Source organism: Carcharhinus amblyrhynchos, chromosome 16 (assembly GCF_965287045.1).
Source record: "Carcharhinus amblyrhynchos chromosome 16, sCarAmb.v2.hapA, whole genome shotgun sequence".
Lineage (NCBI taxonomy): Eukaryota > Metazoa > Chordata > Chondrichthyes > Carcharhiniformes > Carcharhinidae > Carcharhinus > Carcharhinus amblyrhynchos.
Window position 1 is genome coordinate 16836354 of NC_137339.1, and position 26010 is coordinate 16862363.

Here is a 26010-nt window from a genome sequence, read left to right on the forward strand (position 1 = left end):
AAAACCCTCAGATGATGTGAATTAATTCTCAAGCTAAACATAGAAGCATATTCCTACATGGTGTTTTCCCCCAGTGCCATTCAGAAACAGGAAGATAGGAGTTTGCAGATATGAAACTTGTATCCCAATATTTCAGGGCACCAGGGTGCTAAAGGTACAAATTTTTCAATTCCCCTGTTTAAATGTGTTTTTTGGAGATTGACTAATTTAAAATCACTCTTTTAAAAAAAGCTATTCCCCCAGCCCCACAAGGGTTTTTGCATTTAAGAGGCTAAATAAAGCTTCTGATCAAATCTAACTTTGTTCTAACTTTAAATATCCTAATGCCCCATATGGCTTTCCTTTCAAAATGATGACAACTAAAAATAGTTTAATTTTCCTCACAAAGAAAGAGACACTGTGGTTGGAATTCTCCGGCCATTTGCGCCGGTGGGGTTCTCTGGTCCTGCTGGCAGCACACCCCACCTGTGGGTTTCTTGGTGGATGTGGTGACGCCAATGGAAAATGCCACTGACAGTGGTGGGGCCAGAGAATCCTGCCACCAGCGAGTGGTGCACTGCCTCTGAGAAACATGTGGCTGGGAACACACACTGGGAATCCTGCAGCAGGATTTAAGACATTATGCTAATGATTTTATTCAAGATAAGCAATTTTGACATTGAAAACATTCAGGTTAGGTGCAACAAAGGACAGAAATGACAAATTCCCTGAGCTCTGACACAACATTCCTGAACCATAATATTGAAGCAGTATCTTTTCTCATATTATTTCAAGTCTTCTACTTTCAGCATCAGCTATGCTTTACTGCCTTGCAAATAAAGAAGGTAGTGCTGTGTCATGGGACTCACATCCAGTGTCTTGGGGCTCACATCCAATATTAAGAGTCAGACTGCCTACAACCAAATTCATTCCATGCAAGACTTTGACATAAGACATTGTGAAATTTGGTATCAACTATTTCGTGTGGTCTACAGAAATAAAAAATTATCTGTATTAATCACAAAAATATCATTCTTACCCTTTCAAAGCAAAAGATGATTGCTGAAGAACTGTGTTTTTTGTCAAAGCAGACTTGGCATATTCAAGCTGAACATCAGCTGAAGTCAGACTTTGGGACAAAACATTGGTCACACGCAACTGGAAATAAGTAGGGCAAGGAAAAATTAAGACCAAATCACTTTGAGGTATGTCATTTCATGAACAATATCTTCAAACAGCAAGTCAGCTGAACAAATTGCCACTTGTTACAGACAGAAGATGAATCTCCATGGTGCACTGTATGCAGTGAACTTGGAATTGTTCTTCGTTCATTCAACTTGATGCTATGTTTAAGTATTTTTTTGGATTCCCTAACACCTAAAGTACACAGAGCCCTGTAAACAAGATGTTTAAAGTTGCAACCCAAATAAAAATTTAATTATCACCACTTTCACCCTGATATCGCACTACACACAGGTTTTCTTTGTTCCAATTAAAATTTCACATCATTTACTTTCAAGTACCAAAAACAGATGTACATAATAGAAGTTTTTTCTATAAAAAACTCATTTCATAAAAGAGCCATCAATTTATTTTGGTGACCTGAACATGTGTAAAGTGTAATGCTCTCCTACAGTCACAATGCATAGTGTTGAAATTACCAAGCATTTAAATTGAGGGGTCATGTGGCCAGATGGATCCACATCCTGTTTAAAATTGAGCAAAATAAACAATTTTACAGAATGTAATTTTCATTTTCAGATAATTTATTTGCAGTTTTGTGTTTTAAGCATAAAAGATGACTCGTGTCTTTCAAGTACCCACAACTCCCACATTGTTATTCATTGATCTGAATGTGGTCCCAAACTGGATACCAGTTCCCAACTAATCTCCACTGTGGCTCCAAAATTACTCAAGATAGTCAGCTTCTAAGTTAGAATTGATTCTACAAAATTGTTCTCATTCCACGGAGCAATAAAGATTGGATCAATTTTTTTCAGCACATCAGTCATGTTAAAATTATAATTCCAACTGTGATGCTACTTTGGTTTTTATAGAAATTTCTCAAATACTTATGGCAACAATCTTTGTGAATACCTACAATTTTATCTATATGTAGTTATCCAGCATCTACTCATTATGCCAAAATCATAGACCAATGGAACCCTCAGAAATTCTTTACACGGTTTCCAATATTAAAATGTCAAGTTAGCTAGCATGACCCCATCATGGCTTAATGTGATTCTTATTTGCACCTGAATTTTGAAATATCACAAGTTTCAAGTATCAAATATCGCAAGACTGCAAGTCACTTGAAATCTTTTCAGACAAACGGCTGCCATTTTCCACTTGATAATGATTGTAGACAGTCTAATGTTCAAAATATATGTTTAAACAAAAATCCTAAAAATTATTACTGTAGTAAAATTAAAACTAATCCACTGAAGTAGCATTTGTGCCATTCAATGACTTCTTGACAGTGTTCGCCCAAAGACCTTGAATTCATCTAAAAGCCTGGGATTGAACTTGATTTTTTTTGCTCATATTGGTGATTGTACAATTAGCTTACATGCGGCTAAATTTTAATGACCATGGCAGTAGTCCTGATGCCACCCAGAAAGCTGGAGGCAACCCCGCAGTGACATTTCCAGGGACCCTGAGGTGATTCTATGCCCATAAGGCAATTAATTGTCTGTCGTCATGGCTCCCAATCCCTTTAAAAGCAAAGGTCCACCTCGATACAACTGGTCAGCAGCTCTACAGTCCCAGCAGTGCCACTGGGAGTATGCAATGTGAAGGCAGCCTTGAAACCCAGATAAGTGAGGTCTAGAGAGGCAGGCCCTTAGGTTGGTTTTATTGCAAAGGTGGGAGAAATGTGCTTCAGCCAGCTGGCTCTTGCTGCTGGTGGGGCCCTCCATGAACCAGAGGATGCTTGATCAGAAGTGCCCACAGCTTTAACTGGGCAGCCTCGCAATATGATGTGTTGTCTCCCCGCCCCATGGTGGCGGAAAGGCAATCGCAGGGAGTTGAGGTAATAAGCAGTACACCCCAGCTCCACCTTACCTCCTGATTCTATAGCTCCCCATGTTCTGAAATCCAGAATTCTAATTGGTAACAGATCCAAACATCTGTTTCAACTATTCAGAATCACAAACTAAATTTAATTTTGCACTGCATAGTATTCCTGTTCTTATAAAATAGCTTGCTTGTTCACTTAACATCCCTACAATCAAGCATTTATTGTATCTCATTTCCTGACATGCTAACTCCGAAGAAATATATTTGCAACAGGCACAGATATATCTGATTTCAAACCACAATCAGATATTCCTTCTGCTTCAGGTACATTAATATAAAAGTCAGCATAGGGCAATAAGATGCAATTCTTAAGATGCTCTGTCATATCAAGTGAAGCCACTAATTCAGAGAAGATGCCCAAAGTAGATGCAAATTCTTATTATCTCTGCAAGAGAAAAAGCTCCTCAGTTTGAACAATTAAGATACTTTAATAAAAGAGTTGGATTAAGCTAAATCAAAATTGTAGATCTAACATTAGTTACCTTTAGGGTGGGCTTCTTGTGGGAAACAGAGGCAATTCCTTCAGCTACCACGATAACTGGAATGTGATACTGATTATGGGACAAAGCTGCAGCAGCACAGGCAATGCTGAAAGCCTCCGAGAGTGTGGTAAAATGCTTCTTGCTGAATACAGCATTAACAAGCTGAATTACTTGATCCTGAAATTAAAAAGAGTCGGAGCTGAAATTTGGAGATTTACTGACATGCATAAAACCAAAAAATTGATGAGTCAAATTCTCTGGCCTCCCAGCCGCGTGTTTCCCTGTGGCGGGAGGTGGCGCACTGCTTGTGGGATTCTCTGCTCCAGCCGCTGTTAATGGGATTTCCTACTGATGTTGCCCCATGTCGCTGCAAAACTTGCGGTGCCAGCGGGATCAGAGAATCTCATTGGTGTGAATGGCTGGAAAATTCCCCCCCCACTCCGAAACCAAATGGCGGAGGGGGCAGCCATTTGGCCCATCGTGTCTGTACTGGCTCTCCAAACAAGCACCATGACCTAGCGCCATTCCCCTGCCTTTTCCCCAATACTCCTGCACGTTGTTTCAATTCAAATTACCATTTAATGCTCGCTCGAGTGCTTTGATTGAACCTGCCTCCTCCACACTCCCAGGCAGTGCAGTCCAGATCCAAAACACTCGTCGTGCGAAAAGGTTTTTTCTCACTTCACATTTGCTTCTTTTGCAAATCACTTTAAATTTGTGCCCCTTCAATCTTTATCCTCTTACCAGTGGGAACAGTTTCTCCCTATTTACTCTGTCCAGCCCCCTCATGATTTTGAACATCTCTATCAAATCTCTTCTCAGCCCTTTTCTCTCCAAAAGAAAGAACCCAGCAGTCTATTTACTTTAATAGTCTGAAGACCAGAATCAATTAATTTTTCTGAATATTCTTAGATGGTACATACATTATCCAAACCAACATTTAATAAAAGTCAACAGTTAATGACAGTAATTCTTGCTGGAAGGACAAGGTTTTTGTGTAATATTCAATCACAAATTAATGAAATGACATAACCCCATAAATCTATTGAAATATTTGGGACTAGGGAAACATCTATCCATACTGGTATATGAATACACCAGTTAGGAGCAGAAGAAGGCCACTCAGCCCTTTGAGCCTATTCTACCATTCAATGAGATCATGGCTGATTTGACTGTAACTCCCACCTATTCCAGATAATACTTCATCCCCTTGTTTATCGAGAATCTAAGTCCACCCAAACAAATTAAAATAGTATTACAGTTCAAATACCAATCATTGAATCAGAGTGCAAAAGGGGCCTTTCAGCCCATTTGAGTCTGCACCGAGGAACACCTAACCTCTCACCTAATCCCAATTACCAGCACTTGGCCTTGAATGTTATGATGTGCCAAGTGCTCATCCTGGTATCTATTAATGCATGCTCTCTTCCTCCTGTACAAGGAAGAGGGGAAAGGGACACTGAATGAGCCTGCTCTGCCGCTCAATATGATCATAGCTGATCTGACTGTAGCCTCCCACCAACCTGGATAGCTTTTCACCTCGTTTATCAAGAATGCCTTTGTTCATCGAGAATCTAAATCCACCCAAACAAATTAAAATAATCTCAGCACTACAGCTCAAGTACCAATGTATGCTCTCTTCCTCCTATACAAAGGAGGAGGAAATGGACACTAAATGGGCACAAGTTTGAACATATCTGTGGCTAAAATGGTGAATCTACATAAAAGTTGAAAAAATGCAGTTTTGGGTTCCAGAGTGGGATTTGAATCTATGGCCTTATAGTTTGGAGGCCAGAATGCTACGAAGTGCCAAGATCATACTGTGCAGGTTGGATAAATTTACCACAATTTTGACCAATGTATCATAATCCAGTAGGCAGCATAAATTGAGTCTGTAAGCAAATTGAACAGGGATAATATCTCAAGCATGACCATTATCATCAACATAGCAAGATCATGGGTCACATTTTTTTCTCCTCAGCCTGCATATTTTCACTACGATCTTTGTAAATGATTTTCCTACATTACTTGAGTGAAAACATTCATGAAAGAATAAACTGCTGCTCAGCTACACCTAAGTACTTGTCTTGATAAGGTGGCTTCAGGCTGTTGCAAAATTCTGGTCCTACTAGAATGACAGGAGGTATGTGCGTTCCTCTTCATGATTAACGTCACTGGAACAATGCGTAAAGGGAACATGGGGGGTGATCAGTTGGGAGATGGGGGGGAAACAGAGCAAGGCTATGAGGGGATACATTAAAAAGCATTCATTTTTATAAAAGCAAAATACTGCAGATGCTGGAACCTGAAATAAACACAGAAAATGCTGAAAAATCTCAGCAAGTCTGACAGTATCTGTGGACATAGAATAGAGCCAATGTTTCGAGTCTGGCTGACCGTTCATCAGAGCTCTGACAAAGGCAAAATAAATCTTATTGCTCTGATAAATGGTCAGCCAGACTTGAAATGTTGGCTCTATTCTCTCTCCACCGACGCTGTCAGACCAGCTGAGAATTTCCAGCATTTTCTGGCCTAGATGTATAAGTGCATTCCTCTTGCCAGCACGCACGTCAAAATATACAGCTTCTTCACAAAATATATCACAGGATGTTTGAAAATATCATTAAAAAGTCTAAGTGGGGTACTTTACAAGTGCACTCAGCATTGGCTCTACAGCGTGCTGGTTTCTTCAGCTTCACTATTCTTACCTCTTTGATAGCTGGCTCCATTCCAGCATGGTCAGACAGCCTGTACGCAGCACTCACAAACAAAGCTGTTGTTTCTAATCCTTCTTCAAACTGAAGATAAATACCTCCCAGGTCATCAAGACGGGCAACCAGATCCTAAACAGAACACATGTATTAAGCTACCAATAAAAATTCTTTTAATTTGTTTTAAACCTGAACCTCTTCTATGTTACTGTCCACACCCAACAGCAGTTTTGCTTTCTCCGATACATCTGGATGAAGTTTCAAATTAAGGAAGTTAAGCTAAAGTTTCAGTCGGAGAGCAACGGTTTTAGTGACAAATATAGACCATAAAATTTGAAGAAAAGTCACCTTTCTTCAGAAAACGTTATGGAGCCATCACAGTCTCACCCTGCTTTTGTGAGGTCTGCCTTTGAATAAGCTCTCACTAGTGGTGGCAAGGTAGCCATTTGCACCAGATTTAACACTCTGGTTTCCTCTCCTAAAGATGAAAGTCTTACCAACTTGAGAAGCCAAAGAGCAGTATTGATGTTGACTGGCCTAACCAAGCATGTATGAATTTCACAGAAGGTATGCAGAAGCATGTAGAACAGAGAGAATAACTACAAACTGCAACAGAATCAATATCTCTCCATCACTGGGGCATCCAGTTAAAAATGATTGAGGTTAACTGTAACAAAAAAAAGAGTATTTATTTGGGGTTACAGGGATAGGGTCTGGGTGGATTTGTTGTTGGTGCAGGCTTGATGGGCTGAATGGCCTCTTATGGGGATTCTATGATTTTTTTCATTCATTCGTGGGACATGAATATTGCTGACTGGCCGGCGTTTATTGCCCATCCCTAGTTGCCCTTGAGAAAGTAGTGGTGAGTTGCTTTCTTGAATTGCTGCAGTCCATGCTCTGAGCTTTGACCCACAATGCCATTGGGAGGGAATTCCAGGATTTTCAACCAGCAATTGCGAAAGAACAGCGATATTTCCAAGTCAGGATGGTGAGGGGCTTGGAGGGGAACTTGCAGGTGATGGTGTTCCCATTTATCTGCTGTCCTTGTCCTTCTAAATGGAAGTGCTTGTGGTTTGGAAGGTGCTGTCTAAGGATCTTTGGTGAATTGCTGCAGTGCATCTGGTAGATAGTACACACTGCTGCAACTGAGCATTGGTGGTGCCAATCAATCAGGCTGCTTTGTCCTGGGTGCTGTCAAGCTTTTTGAGCGTTGTTGGAGCTGCATACATCCAGGCAAGTGGGGAGTATTCCATTCTGACTTGTGCCTTGTAGATGGTGGATAGGCTCTGGGAAGTCAGGAGGTGAGTTATTCACCACAGTATTCCAAGTCTCTGGCCTGCTCTTGTAGCCACTGTGCTTAAGTAGTGAATACATTGAATTTCTGGTCAATGGTAATCCCAAGGATGTTGACAGTGGGGTATTCAGTGATGGTTACACCATTGAACGTTAAGGGGTGGTGATTACAGTCTCTCTTATTGGTGATAATTGATCACTGCCTGGCATTTGTGTGGCGCAAATGTTATTTGCCACTTGACAACCCAAGCCTACTAACGTCCAGCTCTTGTTACATTCCAATAGCATTGTATTAGTTCCATCTTGGTACTGAAAGATCAAAGGTAAATTTTACTCATGAAAAAATGCTCTGGCTATATTTTGTTTCAATAATCTTTTGGTTTTCTAAAAATTTATAAACGTTGCGGAATTTGTTCAAATATCTATTTGATTCGTAGCTGCTTTTATATCATTTACTCTGTTAGTTCTTTCAAAGTGGTTAATCTGATGCCTGCAATTCATGCACAGTGAGCTAGTTAGGTCAGATAACTTCCATGGGCTGAGTGAGCAACTAGAACCAAATAAGAAAACTAATTTCTGAATTGTTTAGGGAAGAGGTTGCTTTTAATTTTTAACTGTAACCAGCCAGCTCGTTTGAATAACTGTTGTACAATATGCTAGTCACTAGTTTTGTAGCCATTTACTAAATTTGATCGGCAATTAACAGCTGAAACAAAGCCTGATATAGCATTCTTTTGCCATCTTTGGAAAACAAGGATGATCCAGTGTTGGCACTGAACATAACTAGTAAAAGGTTTGCTTGTCAGGCAACTATCAATTATAGCTCATTACCAGGACATGTGAAAAGAGTTTTGCTTTTATTTGTCCACAGGATGTGGGCTTTGCTGGCAAGAACAGCATTTATTGTTCATTGCTAATTTCCCTTGAGAAGGCGATGAGCTGCCTTCTTGAACCAGTGCAAGTACTGTGGGTGTACCTACACCACATGGACTGCAGCAGTTCAAGAAAGCAGCTCATCACCATCTTCTCAAGGGACGGACAATAAATACTGTTCTTGCCAGCTGCAGTCCATGTGCTGTTAGGGAGGGACCTCCAGGGCAACAAAGGAATAGTGACAGAGTTCCAAGTCAGGATGGTGTAGGTAGGGTTTGGAGGTGATGGTGTTCCCATATACTCCTGCCCCTGTCCTTCAAGATGGTAGAGATCATGGGTTGGAAGGTGCTGCTGGTGAGTTGACGCAGTGCATCTCGTCGATGAAGCACACTGCTGCCATTGTGCATCGGTGGAGGAGTGGATTTTGAAGGTGATAAATTGGGTGTCAATCAAAAAAGCTGCTTTGTCCTGGATGGTGTGGAGTTTCTTTGAGTGTTTTTGGGGCTCTACTCATCCAGGCAAATTGAAAGTATTCACCACAGTCCTGACTTGTGCCTTGTCGATGGTGGACAGATTTTTGGGGGGGGGTGGTCAGGAGGTGAGTTACTTGCTGCTGACTTCCCGGCCTTTGACCTTCCCTTGACATGAGTGTTTATACAGCTGGTCCAGTTACATTTCTGGTCAATGGTGACTCCCAGGATTTTGATAGTGGGGGATTCAGCAATGGTAATTCCATCGAATGTCATTGGGAGATGGTAGGATTCTCTCCTATTTAAGATGGTCATTGTCTAAAATGTTACTTGCCATTATCAGCTCAAGCCTGAATGTTGTCCAGGTCTTGCTGCTTGTGGACATGGATTGCGTATGGTTATGCCTTCAGGCACTATTATTTTATGTTTAAAAAAAACTACAGAGATTTTCAAAAGCCCAAATCACTAATGTCGTGTGTCACAGCCTTACCTATGAATTAACAATTTAGAAATTAATCTTATTCACTTCATGATCTTCTGTCCCAATCCGTCCATACACACTTTCAAAACAAAGTTTTTACCTCAATCTCCTCTACGATACTTCTTAGATCAGCCTGCTGAGATAGGTAGGAAGCTGCAAGCAATGCATGGATAATTCTGTAAAGAAGAACACTACTTTCAGGAATGTCTAATTTTAAGAGGTCCATTCTCCTGTAAACGATACATGAATTTAAGTTACAGCGCAGATTGAATCTATGATAATTTTTATTCAATTTTCACCATGACATATGTAACTACAAATTTCCATTTACGTATTTGCAATCTCACTCTACCATTGTACACTGCAGAGGTGACAAGAGGCTCTACTTAATGACCCTCCAATCTCAGATCACAATGTACTGCAAAAAGAAAATCAGAATAATGAGACTACATTAACGTAATGTGTCTAATGATACACTATTTCTATTTACCAAAAGGTAGGGGAAAGTCTGGGATTACAGTCATTTCATTGAGACACTCGGTTTGAGATTTCAATATAATTATCTTTTGCACTTTTTATATTATCCATTTGGACAAAGTTGCTTTTCCTATCATTCTTCAATAACTTTCTTCAAACACTCCTGAAGAACTGAATACTTTCCTACTTTTTTGAACTCAGCCTCTGCGTGGTACTATTAGTTTCGAAGCAGAGTAAAGCACAACTCCCTTCTCTCTGCCCCAGTGACATCTGCAGTCTTCAGACAGCATTCCCAAGAGCAGCAGTGTCCTAAGATTGCTCTTCATGGGCTACTGGGTACCAAGCCTTATGTGCTACTTATAAAGTAAATCCATGTATTCATTTATTTTACTGTGCAAGTAACAGATCTCAGTGTTCTAGTTTTAGACGATCAACCGATAAGGCAACACATAGTATAATGTACAGTTGTCAGGTGTAATTGTGTTAATGAAGCAGATCAAACCAGTGCTTAAGAAATAAAAGCAAATACAGTTGAAAAGGCTGGGCTTCAGGAATTAGATTGCCAGTAGTCAGGACCACATGTTAGTTACTTCTGTTCCTCTTCACTTTAATTCTCATATTTCCCATTCATTATGGTCGCACTGGACAAGACCTCCTTCTGTAATGTTTGGTTGTGTAATTGTCAAAGACAATTTTTGTTAAAACACTTAAAGGTTTCTATGCAAAGTAGTTGAAAACCTAATGCCCTGGCTACATAAGTATTTGTGTGATTATCCACGACTGACTGGTAAAGATACTGATTTACATAGGGGTTCCGATTAAACAGTTCATCTCAAATTTCTAGCATTCACGAATAACAGGGATACAAGCAATGACATACCCCAGTGAGCCATCATCTTTAGAGATATGAGCAGTAAGGCTTCCAAGAACATCCCGAGATACGACAGGAAGGCCAAAGTTGCTCAAAGCTCCGACTGCATGATATATCTGGATAATGGAAGAATCATCGCTCACTGCTGCCAACAAGAGATTTCGAGTTTCATTGCTGACTGAAATCTGCGAACACATTTTGAAAACAAATGTAAGTATCTGCTTATTGTGCTTACTGCGTATTATGCAGTCAGTCATTCATTCAATGCCACATCCTCTTCCTTGACATACCATTCAATATATCAACATTTCTCCATGTTTCATCAGGATACAGAATAAAGGGATTGCAATTTTAGTAAGCCAGAGTTTCACAGCACAAAACGAGGCCCTTTGGCCCAACGTGCCAGTGCCAGCCATCAATCACCTATCTATTCTATTCTAATTTTCTACTACTTGGTTTGTATCCTTGTATGCTATGTTTGAAGTGCTCTTACAAATGCCTGAATCCTCTGATGGTTCCTGTCTTTCAGGCAGTGATTCCCAGATTCCCATCACCCTCTGGGTGAAAAAGCTTTTCCTCAAATCCTCTCTGAATCTCCTGTCTCTTACTTTAAATCAATGACCTCTGGTTATTTTACTCCTTTAAGAGAAAAACATTCTTCCTATTTATCCTATATCTTCATAATGTTGTGCACCAGAATTGGCCTCCTCTACTGCAAGGAGAACAACCCCTGCCTAACTAGCCTCTCTTCATACCTGGGATGCTCCAGTCCGGGCAACATCCTGGTGAATGTCCTCGGCACTCGTTTCTAGTGCAATCACATTCCTTTTATAGTGTGGCTACCAGAATTGAGCACAGAACTTTAGCTATGGCCTAATCAGTGTTTTATACAGCTCCATCATAACCTAACTGCTCTTATATTCTATGCTTAGGCTAATGAATACAAATATCCCATATGTCTTCTTAAGCACCTATGCACATGCACCCCAAGATCCCTCTGGTCCTTCGTACTTCCTAGCAACTTACTGTTCATTGTTAATTCCTTTGCCTTGTTAATCCTCCCAAAATGCATCACATCAGTTAAATTCCATCTGCCACTCTTCTGACCATCTGATCAGTCTACCTATATTGTCTTGTAATCTAAGCCTTTCCTCCTTACTATTCACCAAACCACCAATTATTGTCAATGCCGACCATACCCCGACATTTACGTCCAAAGTATTAATGTATACTAGAAACAACATGGTACTCAGCATCAATCCTTGTGGTATGGCACTGGACATAGGCTTCTTGGCACAAAAACAGTCTTTGATCATCACTCTCTGCCACTAAGCCAATTTTGGATTCAACTTATCAAATTTCCCTGGATCCCACGAACACTCACCTTCTTGATTAGTTTCCCATGTGGGACCTTATCAAAAGCCTTACTGAAGTCCACATAGACTGCATCAACTGTACTGCCCTCATCTATGCACCTAGTCATCTCCTCAAAAAAACTCAAATTTGTTAGACATAATATTTCCCTTGACAAAGCCATGTTGATTATCCTTGATTAATCTTTGCCTTTCCAAATGGAGATTAATTCTGCCCCATTAGAAATTTTTTTCAATAATTTCCCTACCACTGATGTTAGACACACTGGTCTGTAATCCCCTAGTTTTTCCCTACTTCCCTTCTTGAGTAATGGTAACATGTTAGCTGGTGTTCAGTCCTCTGGCACATCACCTTTGGCCAGATTTGAAAATTAGCATCAGAGCCTCTGTAATTTTCTCTTTTGCTTCACACAGAAGTCTATGATACATCTCATTTGGGCCTGGGGATGTATCCACTTTTTTAAGTACTAAAATCACTTAACACCTCCTCCCTCTCAATGCTTATCTGTACAATGTCACAATCCCCTTCCCTGTTTTCTATACCCATATCATCCTTCTCCATAGATGCAAAATTCTCATTCAATATCTCACCTACGTCTTTACAGATGGTCATTTTGGTCCCTAATGAGTCCTACTCTTTCCCTGGTTACCCTCTTGCTTTTAATACACTTATAAAATGTTTTGGAATGTTTCCTTTATTTTGCCTGCCAGTGTTTTTTTCAAGTTCCCTTTCCTAATTTCTTTTTTGGGTGTCCCCCCACACTTTCTCCTCTAAGATTGTTTTCAGCTTCCTGTACCTGCCATAAGTCTTCCTTTTTCTCCTTATTGAATTTTATATATCCCCATGACATCCAGGATTCCCAGGGCTTTTTACTATGACCTTTCATCTTGAAAGAAATGTGCTGGCTTTGTACTCTCTCCATTTCCTCTTTATTATATATTCCTATTGAAATTGGCCCTTCCCTCAATTGAAAACGCTACTTCTTGTCCATGTGCATCATCCCTATTGTACCTCCATTCTGTAATCCATCCCTTGCCAAACTGAATTCATAAACTGCATTCCAACATAATAATAATATTCATCTGCAACAATGTCCCGCTCATGAAGACAACTACTAATAGTGATTTTTTTTCAGCATCACTATATGGAAATAGTCCTCTCTGGAATGTGAACCCTGCTATTCTAGCTTTTCTAAGCTATGGAAACAATAATGAAGGCTTCTCAATTAAAGTTGGCAGCATAAGTCCCATATAGTCTACAGTTCCAAACTACTACCCCTTGCTGGTATGAACGTGCAGCTGTCAAAACAAGTATTATCACTTACAACATGCCCCTGGCTGGAAGAAATACAGTTTAGGACATCAGCTTTCTTGTACTATTACTTCTGCGCTTTCACATGGATCCATCAGCAAAATCTTACCCTTGATTCATTATAGTAATAATTAGTGATGACCTGCAACTTGTGGTGTGAATGGGTATGCAGAAAGTGGACTAAATCACACAGAAATTACTTTCTATGTTTTGCACAGCAAAATAAACAATTTCTTTATAGAACCATAGAAATCCTACAGTGCAGGAGGCCCATTGAGCCTGCACCAACAACAATCCCACCCAAGCCCTACCCTTGTAACCCCATGTATTTACCCTGTTAATCCCCCGACACTAAGGGATAATTTATCACGGCCAATCCACCTGACCTGCACATCTTTGGAATGTGAGAGGAAATTGGAGCACCCGGAGGAAACCCATGCAGACATGGGGAGAACATGCCACACAGACAGTGACCGGAGGCCGAAAGTGAACTCGGATCCCTGGCGCTGTGTGCTAACCACTGAGCCACTGTACTGCCCCGCATTCTTCCTTTTAGAAATTACTTTCTGCATTGCTTACCACACAATTAGAGAGGGCTTGACTTGCTTCAGCAGCATAAAAAAGGGAATCAACATCGCTGGAGTCCACTTGCGATTTCAAAAAGTTACAAGCGGCCTGATCGGACAAAAGAAAACAGATTCAGAAGTACATTTTTAACTGCCGGCACAGCTCTTTCCATTTAAAAATTAACAAAGAATAATTTTAATTCATGACATGTTTTCAAAAAATGATGGAACCTGAATCCACGCAACATGGCTCTAAGATTGTGTGATTCTATGAATCAGGTATCCAGTTAATTCTCTCAATACTAATCTTTATGTTGATAATAAAACAAATTACAATTATTAAAATGGACAAACTAAATAAAGCAGCACTGTCAACACATGGAAAAGATACCACAGCTACAAAAGTCAGCCAAAAGGAAACTGTTCTTTTCTTCAGGTCGATCAAATTCCTCAAACACAGAACACGCAAACTTGCAAAGCTCTCATTACATTTGGCGCCTTTCATATTTCATCCAACAAGCGGTGATCACTTGATCACTCTGCACTAGCCACATTTAGAAAGTGGGGAAATCCTTCAATATGCAAGGTCTTTTGCCGAAAGATTATTCCCAAGGAATCTGAGATGCCTCATGTTTCAGCTATTGGACAAATTGCCCATCACACGATCAAACATTCTGAAATAACCACCTACTGTGCAGGAAAATGTCGATTCAATTTCAGGTAATATACCAATTGTTTGTTGTGTAACTTAGGTTAGCTCTGTGCCTATTTGTTTGGGACTGCAAACCTGCAACTGCCACTGCCTAGAAAGACATGGTCAACAGGTACACGGGAACACCATTATCATTAAGACATACACCATTCCAACTTAAACTTATATTGTTGTTCCTCCAGGGTCACTTGGTCAAAATATAAAAGCTCTCCACTCAACATTACTGTGACAGATCTTCACCACGTGAACCTTAGTGGTTCAGGAGCACCACTGCCTCAAGGTTAACTTGGGCTAGGCAGTAAATGTTGATCTTGCTAGTGACATACATGACCCCAGAATAAAGAAATCCTTTTTTCTCCAATTCTTTAAATCAAAGAAGGCATACAATCTGTTTCTTAAGCTCCAACTTCAGCAGCATTAATGGAGCAGAATAAACACACCCAAAATCAGTGGACAATGGCTGAGTTCTGGCTCACTTCAGAATACCTATGCAACCATACGTCTGACCCCTTGTCTCCAGATGATGTAAACATGTTGATAAGGAAGACAATGAGGTGCTTCCAAACTCTCATTCATGCTATCATTAAGACCATCTATTTCTATTTCTGCAACATTGCCTAACTTTGCTCATCTCAGCTCAACTACTGCTGAAAATCTCATTTTTGCCTTCAATATTGCTAGACTTGATTCACTCCTGTGCTCACTGACCTACACTGACTCCCAGAAAGGTCAAGTCTTGATCTTTTAATTTTCATTGTGGTCACTCCATGACCTGTCCCTCCTTATCTCAGTAATCTCATCCAGCCCTGCAATGCTTTTTATCTGTACAAATCTAATTCTGGCCTCAAGCATCCTCAATTATAATCATTCCACCAGCACCTTCAGTTGCTTTAGGACCCAAACTCTGCAATCCTTACCATACACCTCCCTTTCCTTCTTTAGGGCAGTCCTTAAAATTTACCTCTTTGATCAAACCTTTGATCATCTAACAAAATATCTCCTTCTGTGGCCCAGTGTGATTTTATTTTATAATGTTCCTGTGAAGTGTCTCGAGATATTTTATGTTAAAATCAACACATCAATATAAGTTGTTGCTATGTTAATGAAATCTAGTTAAGTTATACATTCTTTCGTGAAACTACTCACCTGTTCATCCGGTACTTGGTTCCCAAGCTTTTGCAAGCCTACTATGCTGTAATAGGCATCCTCCAAATTAGGATAAGGTTGCTTTAAAGTTTGTGTTAATCTCTCAATATCAGAATTTGACAAATAGTGCTTAAGGGTAATGGCCTGAGTAACGGCCAGCAAGGCCAAGGTGAACAACGTCCCTGTACCTGAAACACATGAAAAGAATACAGATTAAGTGATAGGTAAAGAGAGATTACACATGCACATAGTAAGATCACAAAGTATTTTTTGTATATCGTTCATTGATGAAGTATAGTACCAACTCTGGATTAACTGACTTCAATAAAAATAAAAACAACACATTGTAAGGGCTTGTTTGACTCCGAGACATCTGCAGGATTTACCGATGTGAACACCTCAACAGCAGTGAAAACCACAAATTGAAGACAAATGTTTGGAGTACAGTGGGCAGTTTTGGTCTCATTATTGAAGAAAGGACATCATTTAATTGGAAGCAGTGCACAGCAGGTTCATGTCACTGATTCCTGGGATAAGGGGGTTCTCTTATGAGGAAATGTTGGGCATGTATCCACTGGAATTCAGAAGAATGAGTGGTCTTATTGAAACATGTAAGATCCTGAGGGGGTCGGAAAGTGGATGCTGAAAGGATGCGCCCCTTGTGGAGATGAGAACAAGGGGACACAGTTTAAAAAAAAGGGGGTCTCCCGTTTAAGGCAGAGATGAGAAGACTATTTTTTCTCTCAAGAGATTCACAAGTCTGTGGAACTCTCTTCCTCAGGCACTGGCAACGGTAGCACCAGCACCATGGGATAGATTCTTGACAAACAAGAGTCTCAACAGTGTATTGAGGGAGGCAGGATAGTGGCGTTGAGGCCATAATTAAATCAGCCATGGTGGTATTGAATGGCAGAGCAGGCTCACGGGGTCAAGTACCTACTCCTAATTCTTATGTCGTAATTACAGTACACCATCCATATGCCAACACAAAACTTGGAAAAGAAAGACAAAGAAAACTTAACACATTGCTGAAGTTGATCTTATAGATGGTACACGTTGCTGCTACTGAGAGACCGTGGTGAAAGGAGAGGATGTTCCAAATGGTGGATGGAGGGTGGGGGGGGGAACACATTACCCATCACAGAATTTCTAGCCTCTGACCTGCTCTTGTAGTCAACAGCTGATTTGGTTAATTTCTGGCCAATGGTAACTCTCTGAAATTTGGCAGGGGATTCAGCAATGGTAATGGGTTAAAATGTTAAGGAGAGACGGTTAGATTCTCTTTTCTTGGAGGTAGTCACTGGCTGGCACTCTTGTGGCACTAAATTACTTGTCGTTTATTAAACCTGAATGTTATTCAGGTTGTACTGCATTCAGGTTTGGGCCGCTTCAGTGTCTGGGAATTGATAAATGGTAGTGCACATTGTGAAATTATCAGCAAATATCCTTCTGACCTTAAGATGGGAGTGGTGTCATTGTTGAAGCAGTAAGCAAAAGACAAAATGACGTATCGATTCCAGGTGACCCTCTGACAAGGACAAAGTATCATCTGGACTCGAAACATCAGCTCTTCTCTCCCCTTACAGATGCTGCCAGACCTGAGATTTTCTAGCATTTTCTCTTTTGGTTTCAGATTCCAGCATCTGCAGTAATTTGCTTTTATTTATTATTGTTGAAGCACTACTGGGCTTAGTACATTATCGCAAGAAATTCCTGCAGTCATGAACTAATGAAAGCCCAGCAAATTGGAACATTAACTGTGCCTGTCACCACAGATCCTGCCAGTCCTGAGTATTTCCTGTTTTATTTCAGAATTCCAGCACCCATAGTATTTTGCTCATGTTATTTCCTTAGCTGTGTGGCGAAATATTTTCTGCTCTTAAGACACTGTTTTTCCTTAGTTACTGACAATACCCTACAGGATGTGGCGATGCCGGCGCTGGACTGGGGTAAACACAGTAAAAAGTCTGACAACACCAGGTTTAAGTCCAACCGATTTATTTGATAGTAAACTCACAAACCTCAAAAGCTTGTGAGTTGCTATCAAATAAATCGGTTGGACTTAAACCTGGTGTTGTCAGACTTCTTACTGAGAACACCCTTCAGAACAGAAAGTGTCTTGAAGTGCAGGTGGTGTTACACATCTTAAATTTTAGAACACTGATTCACGTTGACACTAGTGCAATAGAAAATACACTGCATTATCAAAGGTTACCTATATTCTAATGAGACTCCTTGTTTGTTTGTTGAGTTATAAAAACTTCCACTACACTTTTCAAAAAGAGTTTTTCTGGTATTTTGGCCAACAATCCCGTTAAATACAAACTACAAATTGATTGGCCATTCCTTTCAGGAATCACAGTTACTTTTGCATCAATGCATTTGAAAACAACAACTGCAGCGAACCACATTTTGATGTGAAATGTAATGTAGAAACATAGTATTAATTTCTTTGTAACAAGAGCTTTTGCAATGAAGATGCATGCTTTAAAGTTTCGCACCAAGATACAATATTTAGTACAAATTAGATCAGAGATTCAGATCAATCTATCACCAGCCAAAATGGTGCATATCCTTTCAAATCATATTTATATACAAGGAACAGTACAGCACAGAAACAGGCCCATCGGCCCACCAGGTCTGTGCTGACAGATGCCTCTCTAATCTAATATTTTCTTGCCTGAGTGGTCCATATCCTTCTACTCCCTGCCTTGTCATTCATCTATCCAAATGTCTTTTGAATGTTGTTATAGAATATAGCACCTTTAACACAATAAAACACTTCAAAGAAAGCAAAATTTAACACTGTGCTGAATATCATGATTCGAGTACAGAAAAACACCCCCCCGAAAATGCTGGAAAATCTCAGCCAGTCTGGCGCATCTGTGGAGACAGAGAACTAGAGTTAACGTTTGACGTCTGTATGAACAGCTGCCAGTCTGGCTGAGTTTTCCCAGCATTTTCTATCTTTATTTCAGTTTTCCAGCATCTGAAGTGTTTTGCTTTTATTATGATTTTACAGTAAGTTACCAAAAGCTAAATGTTAAGTGCAGGAAAAAGAATGAGACCCCAAGAGAATCCCAGCATATGGCAGAAAGGAATACAAGAGAAACTGGTAGATTGTCAAAATTCTCAAAGATGTGCAGGTTAGGTGGATTGGATGCACTAAATCACTCCTTAGTGTCAGAAGGATTAGCAGGGTAAATATGTAGGGGTTACAGAGATAGGACCTGGGTGGGATTGTTGTCAGTGCAGGTCCAATAGGATGAAAGGTGTCCATCTCCACTGTATGAGTGCTCAGGAGCAAGGGTTGATATACCCATAACCTTAGTTCAGAAGACCAGAGGAGAAAATGCTAGAAAATCTCAGCAGGTCCGGCAGGATCCGTTAAGGTGAGAAGAGGTGACATTGAGCCCAATGACCCTTTGAGATTTTCCAGCATTTTCTCTTTTGGTTTCAGATTCCAGCATCCACAGTAACTCGCTTTTATTTTAATTTAGTTTAAAGGACCCAGATACAAACATCCTCCTCGCAACTGAGAGAATGAGCCGAAAAATGGAATGGTTTTTCAATTATGCCACCTCACTGTTCCAGTATTTGCATCAACCTGGTCATTGCACAGCACTTAGCACTGTTGCCACAAAAAGGGACCTAGGTTTGATTCCCTGTTTGGGTCACTGTGTGTGGAGTTTGCACATTCTCACTGTATCTACATGGGTTTCCTCCCACGTTCTGAAAGACATGCTGGTTAGTTGCATTGACCTGAACAGGCACCGGGCTGCAGCAACTAGGCAAATTTCACAGTAACTTCATTGCAATGTTAATGTAAGAGTTACTTGTGACTAATAAATAAACTTTTCATTAGAACCTGCTCTGGGTCAGCAGTATTTTTAACTGATGCAGATAGGCAGGCATGAGAGCTGGGAGTGGGGAACTCTGCTCCTCTGAACTGAGGCACAATGATCCTTGACACTAAGATAAAATCATGATTTGCAGATGCCAATGTTGGATTGGGGTAAACTGGGTTAACCTGGTGTTGTGAGACTTCTTAATAAGATAAAGTGCAAGATGACGTGCAACGCCTGATCTGGTCAGCTTAGATCATGGATGTCTTTCTTACGGGGGACCTTGAACTGGATGCCATGGGAATTTGGATAAAGTAAGGACTGGATGTGGGTCCATTCCGAGCATCAGCTTTGTGACTTTAAGGATAAAGTACAAGAAATAAAGAAATGGTCATGTGGAAGGTGGCAAACCCTCCGCTGTATCCCAGCTTGGCCTGTTTTCCCTCAGCTTGGAGGGACGTGGGGTAAGCCCCCCCCAAGCTTGGGAAGAAAGACAGAGCAGTGAATGGGGGGAGGGGGGGAGACAGAGCAGTGACTGGGTGGGGGGTGGGGAGATAGAGCAGTGACTTGTGGGGGGGGGGGGGGAAGGAGGCAGAACAGTGACTGGGTTGGGGGGGGGGGGGAGAGACAGAGCAGTGACTGAGTAGCGGGGGGGGTGGGGGAAGACATAGCAATAACTGGGGGGGGGGGAAAGACAGCCACGTCTGCACTGCTCCCTCAGTCTCTCTCTTTCTCTGTACCCCCCTTACCCCTGCACAGCTCAGCAGAGGCCCCGGGCCGGCTGACTCGCTCTTCCATCGCCCCCATCCCCCGGGCCGCTCCCTCTCACCCTCGCCCCCATTACCTGCAGCTCCCATTGTCACCCGCTCCCAGGAAGGGGGGGAAGGAAAGGTCACCCAGTCAGTTAACTTCCGCTTCCGGGTCTCCGGACCCATCCACTCTAATTTGGGGGGGCATGAGACCCAACGTCCCCATTTCATCAGCCGTATCCACCTAAAACGGTGTCATTTCGATTAAGTCACATTTTTAATTCTATGTATTTATTGCTATGTCAAAAAAAGCTTTCTATTCTTCATGCAGAGCCGAGGAGGATTTAATCGCTTCCCCCCTCTCCGTGCCATACAGTTGGTAGGTGCCAGATGGGATCGATCCGGATTTTTAAATCGGTTGGATTTTAACGGTCACCCAGCCCGGGCGGCCGGTGGCGGCGAGAGATTAATTGTAAAATATGTAGGGGTGAGTTGGGATGGCGGACGGGAGGCGATGTAAATGTGTTCGAAGCCCATTGGCTGCCATCAGACGTCAATCATTTAGGGCGGGAGAAAGAGCACGTGACTTCAGTCAAAGTATACTGTTCGTAGAGTCCGTAGGGAGAAGGAAAAGAGAGGGCGCAGACTATGGGGTAATACTCATAGCTGGGTATAGAGGAAGATCAACTTAATATACAATAGGTCAATTTAAAAGTCTGACGGCAGCCGGGAAGAAGCTGTTCTTCAGCTGGTACATGATTTTCAGACTTTGGTATCTTTTTCCTGATGGAAGAAGTTGTAAGAAAGCATGTCTGGCGTGCATGGGGTCCTTGATCAGGCTGATTCATTTTTTCAGGCAGTGGGAAGTGTAAATGGAGTCAATGCGTAGGAGGCTAGTTTGAATGATGGAATGGACTATGTACACAACCTTTTGTAGTCTCTTGCATTCTTGGTCAGAGCAGGAACCATATCAAGCTGCGATGCATTCGGAAAGGATGCTCTCTATGGTGCGCCTGTAAAAATTGGTGAAAGTCAGAATTGAGTTTACTTTCTAACGTGCATAACTTTCGTATTACCATAACAACTTGCACTTCAGGTAGCACATTCCAAGGGCAAAGTTTCTGCTAGTTTTGCATCCAGGTCCTGACACCAGTGTAAAAAAAATGGGGGGCTTTGGATTTAACATTGTAGGGGCATCTGCTCCAAATCAGTTGCAGTTGTGTATTCTGAGATCCTCAGTTTTCTCTTACTTCTCATCTACATGTTAACCCTCCTTGGCAACATCATCTGAAGGCAGTGAAATAATTTCACATGCACGCTGATGACAATTGCTCTACCTCCCCATCGCCTCTCTTGATTCCTCTATTGTTGCTAAATTATCATCTGCTTATTTAACCAATACAGGAATTTCCTCTGATCAAATATTGGCAAGATTGAAGTTGTGTTCATGACAATCATCCTATGCACACAGTGTAAAATTTTGCTTTCTAATGCTGCAAATTCTGTTCTCTAACAGTTAATTGCATTCCTTTCCTTGACACCTGACTGTGATTAGAATCACAGAATCTCTACAGTGCAGAAGGAGGCCATTTGGCCCATCGAACCTCATCAAGAACAATCCCACCCAGGCCCTATCCCCTTAATCCACATATTTACCCTGCCATTCCTCCGACACTAAGGGACAGTTTAGCCAATCAAGCTAACCCACACATCTTTGGAGTGTGGGAGGTAGCTGGAGCACCCGGACGAAACCCACACAGATGTACGGAGAACTTGCAAACTCCATACAGTCACCTGAGGCCTGAGTTGAACTCAGGCCTCTGGTGCTGTGATGCAGCAGTGCCAACAACTGTACCACCGTGCTGCCCCAGTCTGTTCGGAAGCTTTAAGTCATGTTTGCCTCCAGGATGAGCTTCTAGTCATATAATTGTACCATCGTTTAAAATGCCTATTTCCACCTTCATTGCCTAATTTCACCCGTCGCATCTAACGTGCTGCTGAAATTTTTATTCATATCTTTGTTATCTTGACACTTGACGATTCCAATTAACTCCTGGTTGGTTTTTCACATTCTACCTTCTGTAAACTCGAGATCATGCAAACTCTGCTGTCTGCATCTTAACTCGTGCCAATTTCAATTCATCGCTCACCCCTAGGCCTACCTACATTGGCTCCTTGTCAAGCAACACCTTAATTTTAAAATTATCATTCTTGTTTTCAAACCTATCCATGGCCTCGCCCCACCCCCCATTCCTTATCTCTGCAATCTCCTCCAACCCCACAACTCTATGGATTTCCCAGCCATGCTCGGGAAATCCCACCCGAAATCAACGGATCTTTGCATGGTTTACCCCCCTCCCTCCCCATCCACGATAATTCCCTTGGCACGAAGGACGGGAACATTCCCCGCTATGAATTATCTGCATTCCTCTAGTTCTAGCCCTGTAAGCATCCCTGATTTGAAATACATCAGCATTGGTGGCCGTGCCTTAAGTTGCCTAGGCTTTAAGATCAGCAATACTCTCCATATGCCTCTCCAACTCACCTATCTGCTTTAAACACTCCTTATAACCTAACTTTTTGACTAAGCTTTCAATCATCTGACCTAATATCTACTTATGAGGCTTGGTTTAATTGTTATAAAGCTCCTGTTTTGTGCTATTGGATGCTTTATTACATTAAAGGCATAATATAAATATAAATTGTTTAAAGCTTATTTATTAGTCAGAATTAGGCCTACATTAACACTGCAATAAAGTTACTGTGAAAATCCCCGAGTTGCCACACTCTGGCACCTGCTCGGTTTCAATGAAGTAGAATTTAGCCCGGCCAATGCACATAACCAGCACATCTTTTGGACTGTGGGAGGAAACTAGAGTACCCAGAGGAAACCATGTAGACATGAGGAGAACGTGAAGACTCCACACAGACTGTGGCCCAAGTTGGGAATCGAACTTGGGCCCCTGGTGCTGTGAGGCAGAAATGCTAACAAATGTGCCACTGTGCCACCCTTGTTAGTTATTGTCGTTGATCTTTTACACTGGCTCACAATTCAGTTTGCTCAAACTAGGCCCTGCCTGCAAATGTGGCCACATTCCCAGTTTGAAATTGCAAGTTTCTACTGCCGATTGCATTGAAAGTTTTTCCATGTGTGTCCCCTCACTTATTTTCCCAGAGTTTAGATCCTTAAACTAAGCTTTGGTTGCTGATGTTTTCCGTGCCTCTGTAGATGTACATCCACATTCTAACTGTAAACCTAAGAACATTGTGCAATATTGTTTCTCTTTGCTTCTGACTGATATGATCATCTATAGTTTCCTGTCTCTTGATTTGACAGGAGGCATGACTGTGGCTAAATGTCTTTCAGAACCAACGCTGTCCTTATCACTACATCGGACAGGTAGCATCAAGTTCCTTATGTAAACACTGACTGGCAAGACCTTCACCCTTGATGTGGAATCCAATGGCACCACTACAATATTCAAGGCAAAATTCAACATAAGGAATGAATCCCACTTGACCTGCAACACTTAGTTTTTGCTAGCAAGCAACTAGAAAATGGCTGTACCTTATCTGACTACTACATTCAAGAAGAGCCTGTTCTTCACTTGGTGTTGTGTAGAAGGATGAGATAGAGGTGTTGTGTAATGATTAAACTACTCTCATGCTTTGCCACATTGTCATGGGCAGTGTTCTTGTCTCTAGGGATGGTTTCCTCGAACAATGTGTGTTGGAGCTGACGAGGGAGAGAGCTATCTTGGATCTGGTGTTATGTAATGGGGCGGGTAGAATTAGGGACCTTGTGGTGAAGGATCCTCTTGGGAAGAGTGATCATTGTATGGTGGAGTTTCTGATGCAGGTGGAGGAGGAGAAAGTGGGTTCCCGGACCTGTGTCCTTTGTTTGAACAGAGGGGAGTATGGTAGGATGAGAGAGGAATTGGCGAATGTTGATTGGGGGAGTGCGTTGGAAGGTAGGTCTGCTGAGGAACAGTGGAGGATCTTTAAGGTGATCTTTCTTGGTGCTCAGCAGAAATTTATTCCGATGGCTAAAAAGGATCGTAGGAGGAGAGATAATCAGCCGTGGATAACGAAGGAGGTGAAGGAAAGTGTTAAATTAAAAGCGGATGCGTTTAGAGTAGCTAAGAGTAGTGGGCGAGAAGAGGATTGGGAGAGGTTTAAATGTCAACAAAGAATGACAAAGAAGTTGATAAAGAAGGGTAGGATAAACTATGAAGCTGGGCTAGCGCTTAATATAAAAAAGGATAGTAAGAGTTTTTATAAATACATAAAAAGGAAGAGGCTGGCTAGGGTGAACGTTGGACCCTTAGAGGATGAGAGGGGGGACTTAGTGGTAGGGGATGGGGACATGGCTGAGGCCCTGAATAACTTTTTTGTTTCGGTCTTCACGGAGGAGGACGTGAATAATTTGCCGGGTGTTAGCGATGGAAAGATGGTAGGAGTGGAGGGCCTGAATGACATTATTGTTATTAGAGAGGCGGTGCTTGACAGACTGGAGGGACTGTTTGTGGACAAGTTCCCAGGACCGGATGGAATGCATCCAAGGGTTCTGAAGGAAATGGCGGAGGTGATAGTGGATGCCTTGGTGATTATTTTCCAAATGTCGCTGGATTCTGGGGAAGTGCCGGAAGATTGGAAAACGGCTAATGTTACGCCGTTGTTTAAGAAGGGTGGCAGGCAAAAGGCGGGGAATTATAGGCCAGTTAGTTTAACGTCTGTTGTAGGAAAAATGTTAGAATCCGTGATCAAGGAGAAAATAGCGAGGCATCGTGAGGAGAATTGTTTGGTAGAGCAGACGCAGCACGGTTTCGTTAAGGGGAAGTCGTGTCTGCCAAATTTATTGGAGTTCTATGAGGATGTGTCTAGGGTGGTGGATAGAGGAGAGCCGGTGGATGTGGTGTTTCTTGATTTTCAGAAGGCGTTTGACAAGGTGCCTCACAAGAGGTTATTACAGAAGGTCAGGGGGCATGGAGTTGTGGGTAGGGTGTTAGCGTGGATAGAGGATTGGCTGTCAAATAGGAGGCAGAGAGTGGGGGTCAATGGGTGCTATTCGGATTGGCGGTTGGTGACTAGTGGAGTGCCCCAGGGGTCGGTGCTGGGGCCTCAGCTATTCACCATTTATATAGATGATCTGGAGGAGGGAACTGAGCGTATGGTGTCGAAATTTGCTGATGACACCAAGATTGGTGGAATGGCAAATTGTGCGGAGGGTGTGGAGAGTCTGCAGAAGGATCTAGATAGGCTGGGCGAATGGGCCAGGAACTGGCAAATGGAATTTAATGTTGACAAATGTGAGGTTTTCCACTTTGGTAGGAATAATGGTAGGAAGGACTATTATTTACGTGGCGAAAAACTGCAGCATGCGACAGTGCAGAGGAACCTCGGGGTCCTTGTGCATGAGTCGCAAAAACCCAGCCTGCAGGTGCAGCAGGTGGTCAGGAAGGTGAATGGGATGCTGGCCTTCATAGCGAGGGGGATTGAATATAAAAGTAGGGAGGTCTTGCTGCAGCTGTATAGGGCACTGGTGAGGCCGCAGCTGGAGTACTGTGTGCAGTTTTGGTCGCCGCAATTACG

At 41.9% G+C, this 26010-nt stretch overlaps 1 protein-coding gene across 2 annotated transcripts in view; it reads right to left on the bottom strand.

Moving 5' to 3' along the window:
• rpn2 (ribophorin II) overlaps positions 1 to 20583 on the bottom strand; it is a 46683-nt gene extending 26100 nt beyond the window's left edge. For both annotated transcript variants that reach the window (XM_080204765.1, XM_080204764.1), the window contains exons 1-8: positions 20514 to 20583; positions 15825 to 16012; positions 13980 to 14075; positions 10725 to 10900; positions 9468 to 9543; positions 6248 to 6382; positions 3540 to 3716; positions 1019 to 1137 (exon numbers count right to left, since the gene is read on the bottom strand). In XM_080204765.1, coding sequence (XP_080060891.1) covers positions 1019 to 1137; positions 3540 to 3716; positions 6248 to 6382; positions 9468 to 9543; positions 10725 to 10900; positions 13980 to 14075; positions 15825 to 16012; positions 20514 to 20526 — 980 coding nt within the window. In that variant the 5' untranslated portion in view covers positions 20527 to 20583. The remainder of the gene's footprint in view (positions 1 to 1018; positions 1138 to 3539; positions 3717 to 6247; positions 6383 to 9467; positions 9544 to 10724; positions 10901 to 13979; positions 14076 to 15824; positions 16013 to 20513) is intronic.
• Positions 20584 to 26010: the final 5427 nt, after the last annotated feature.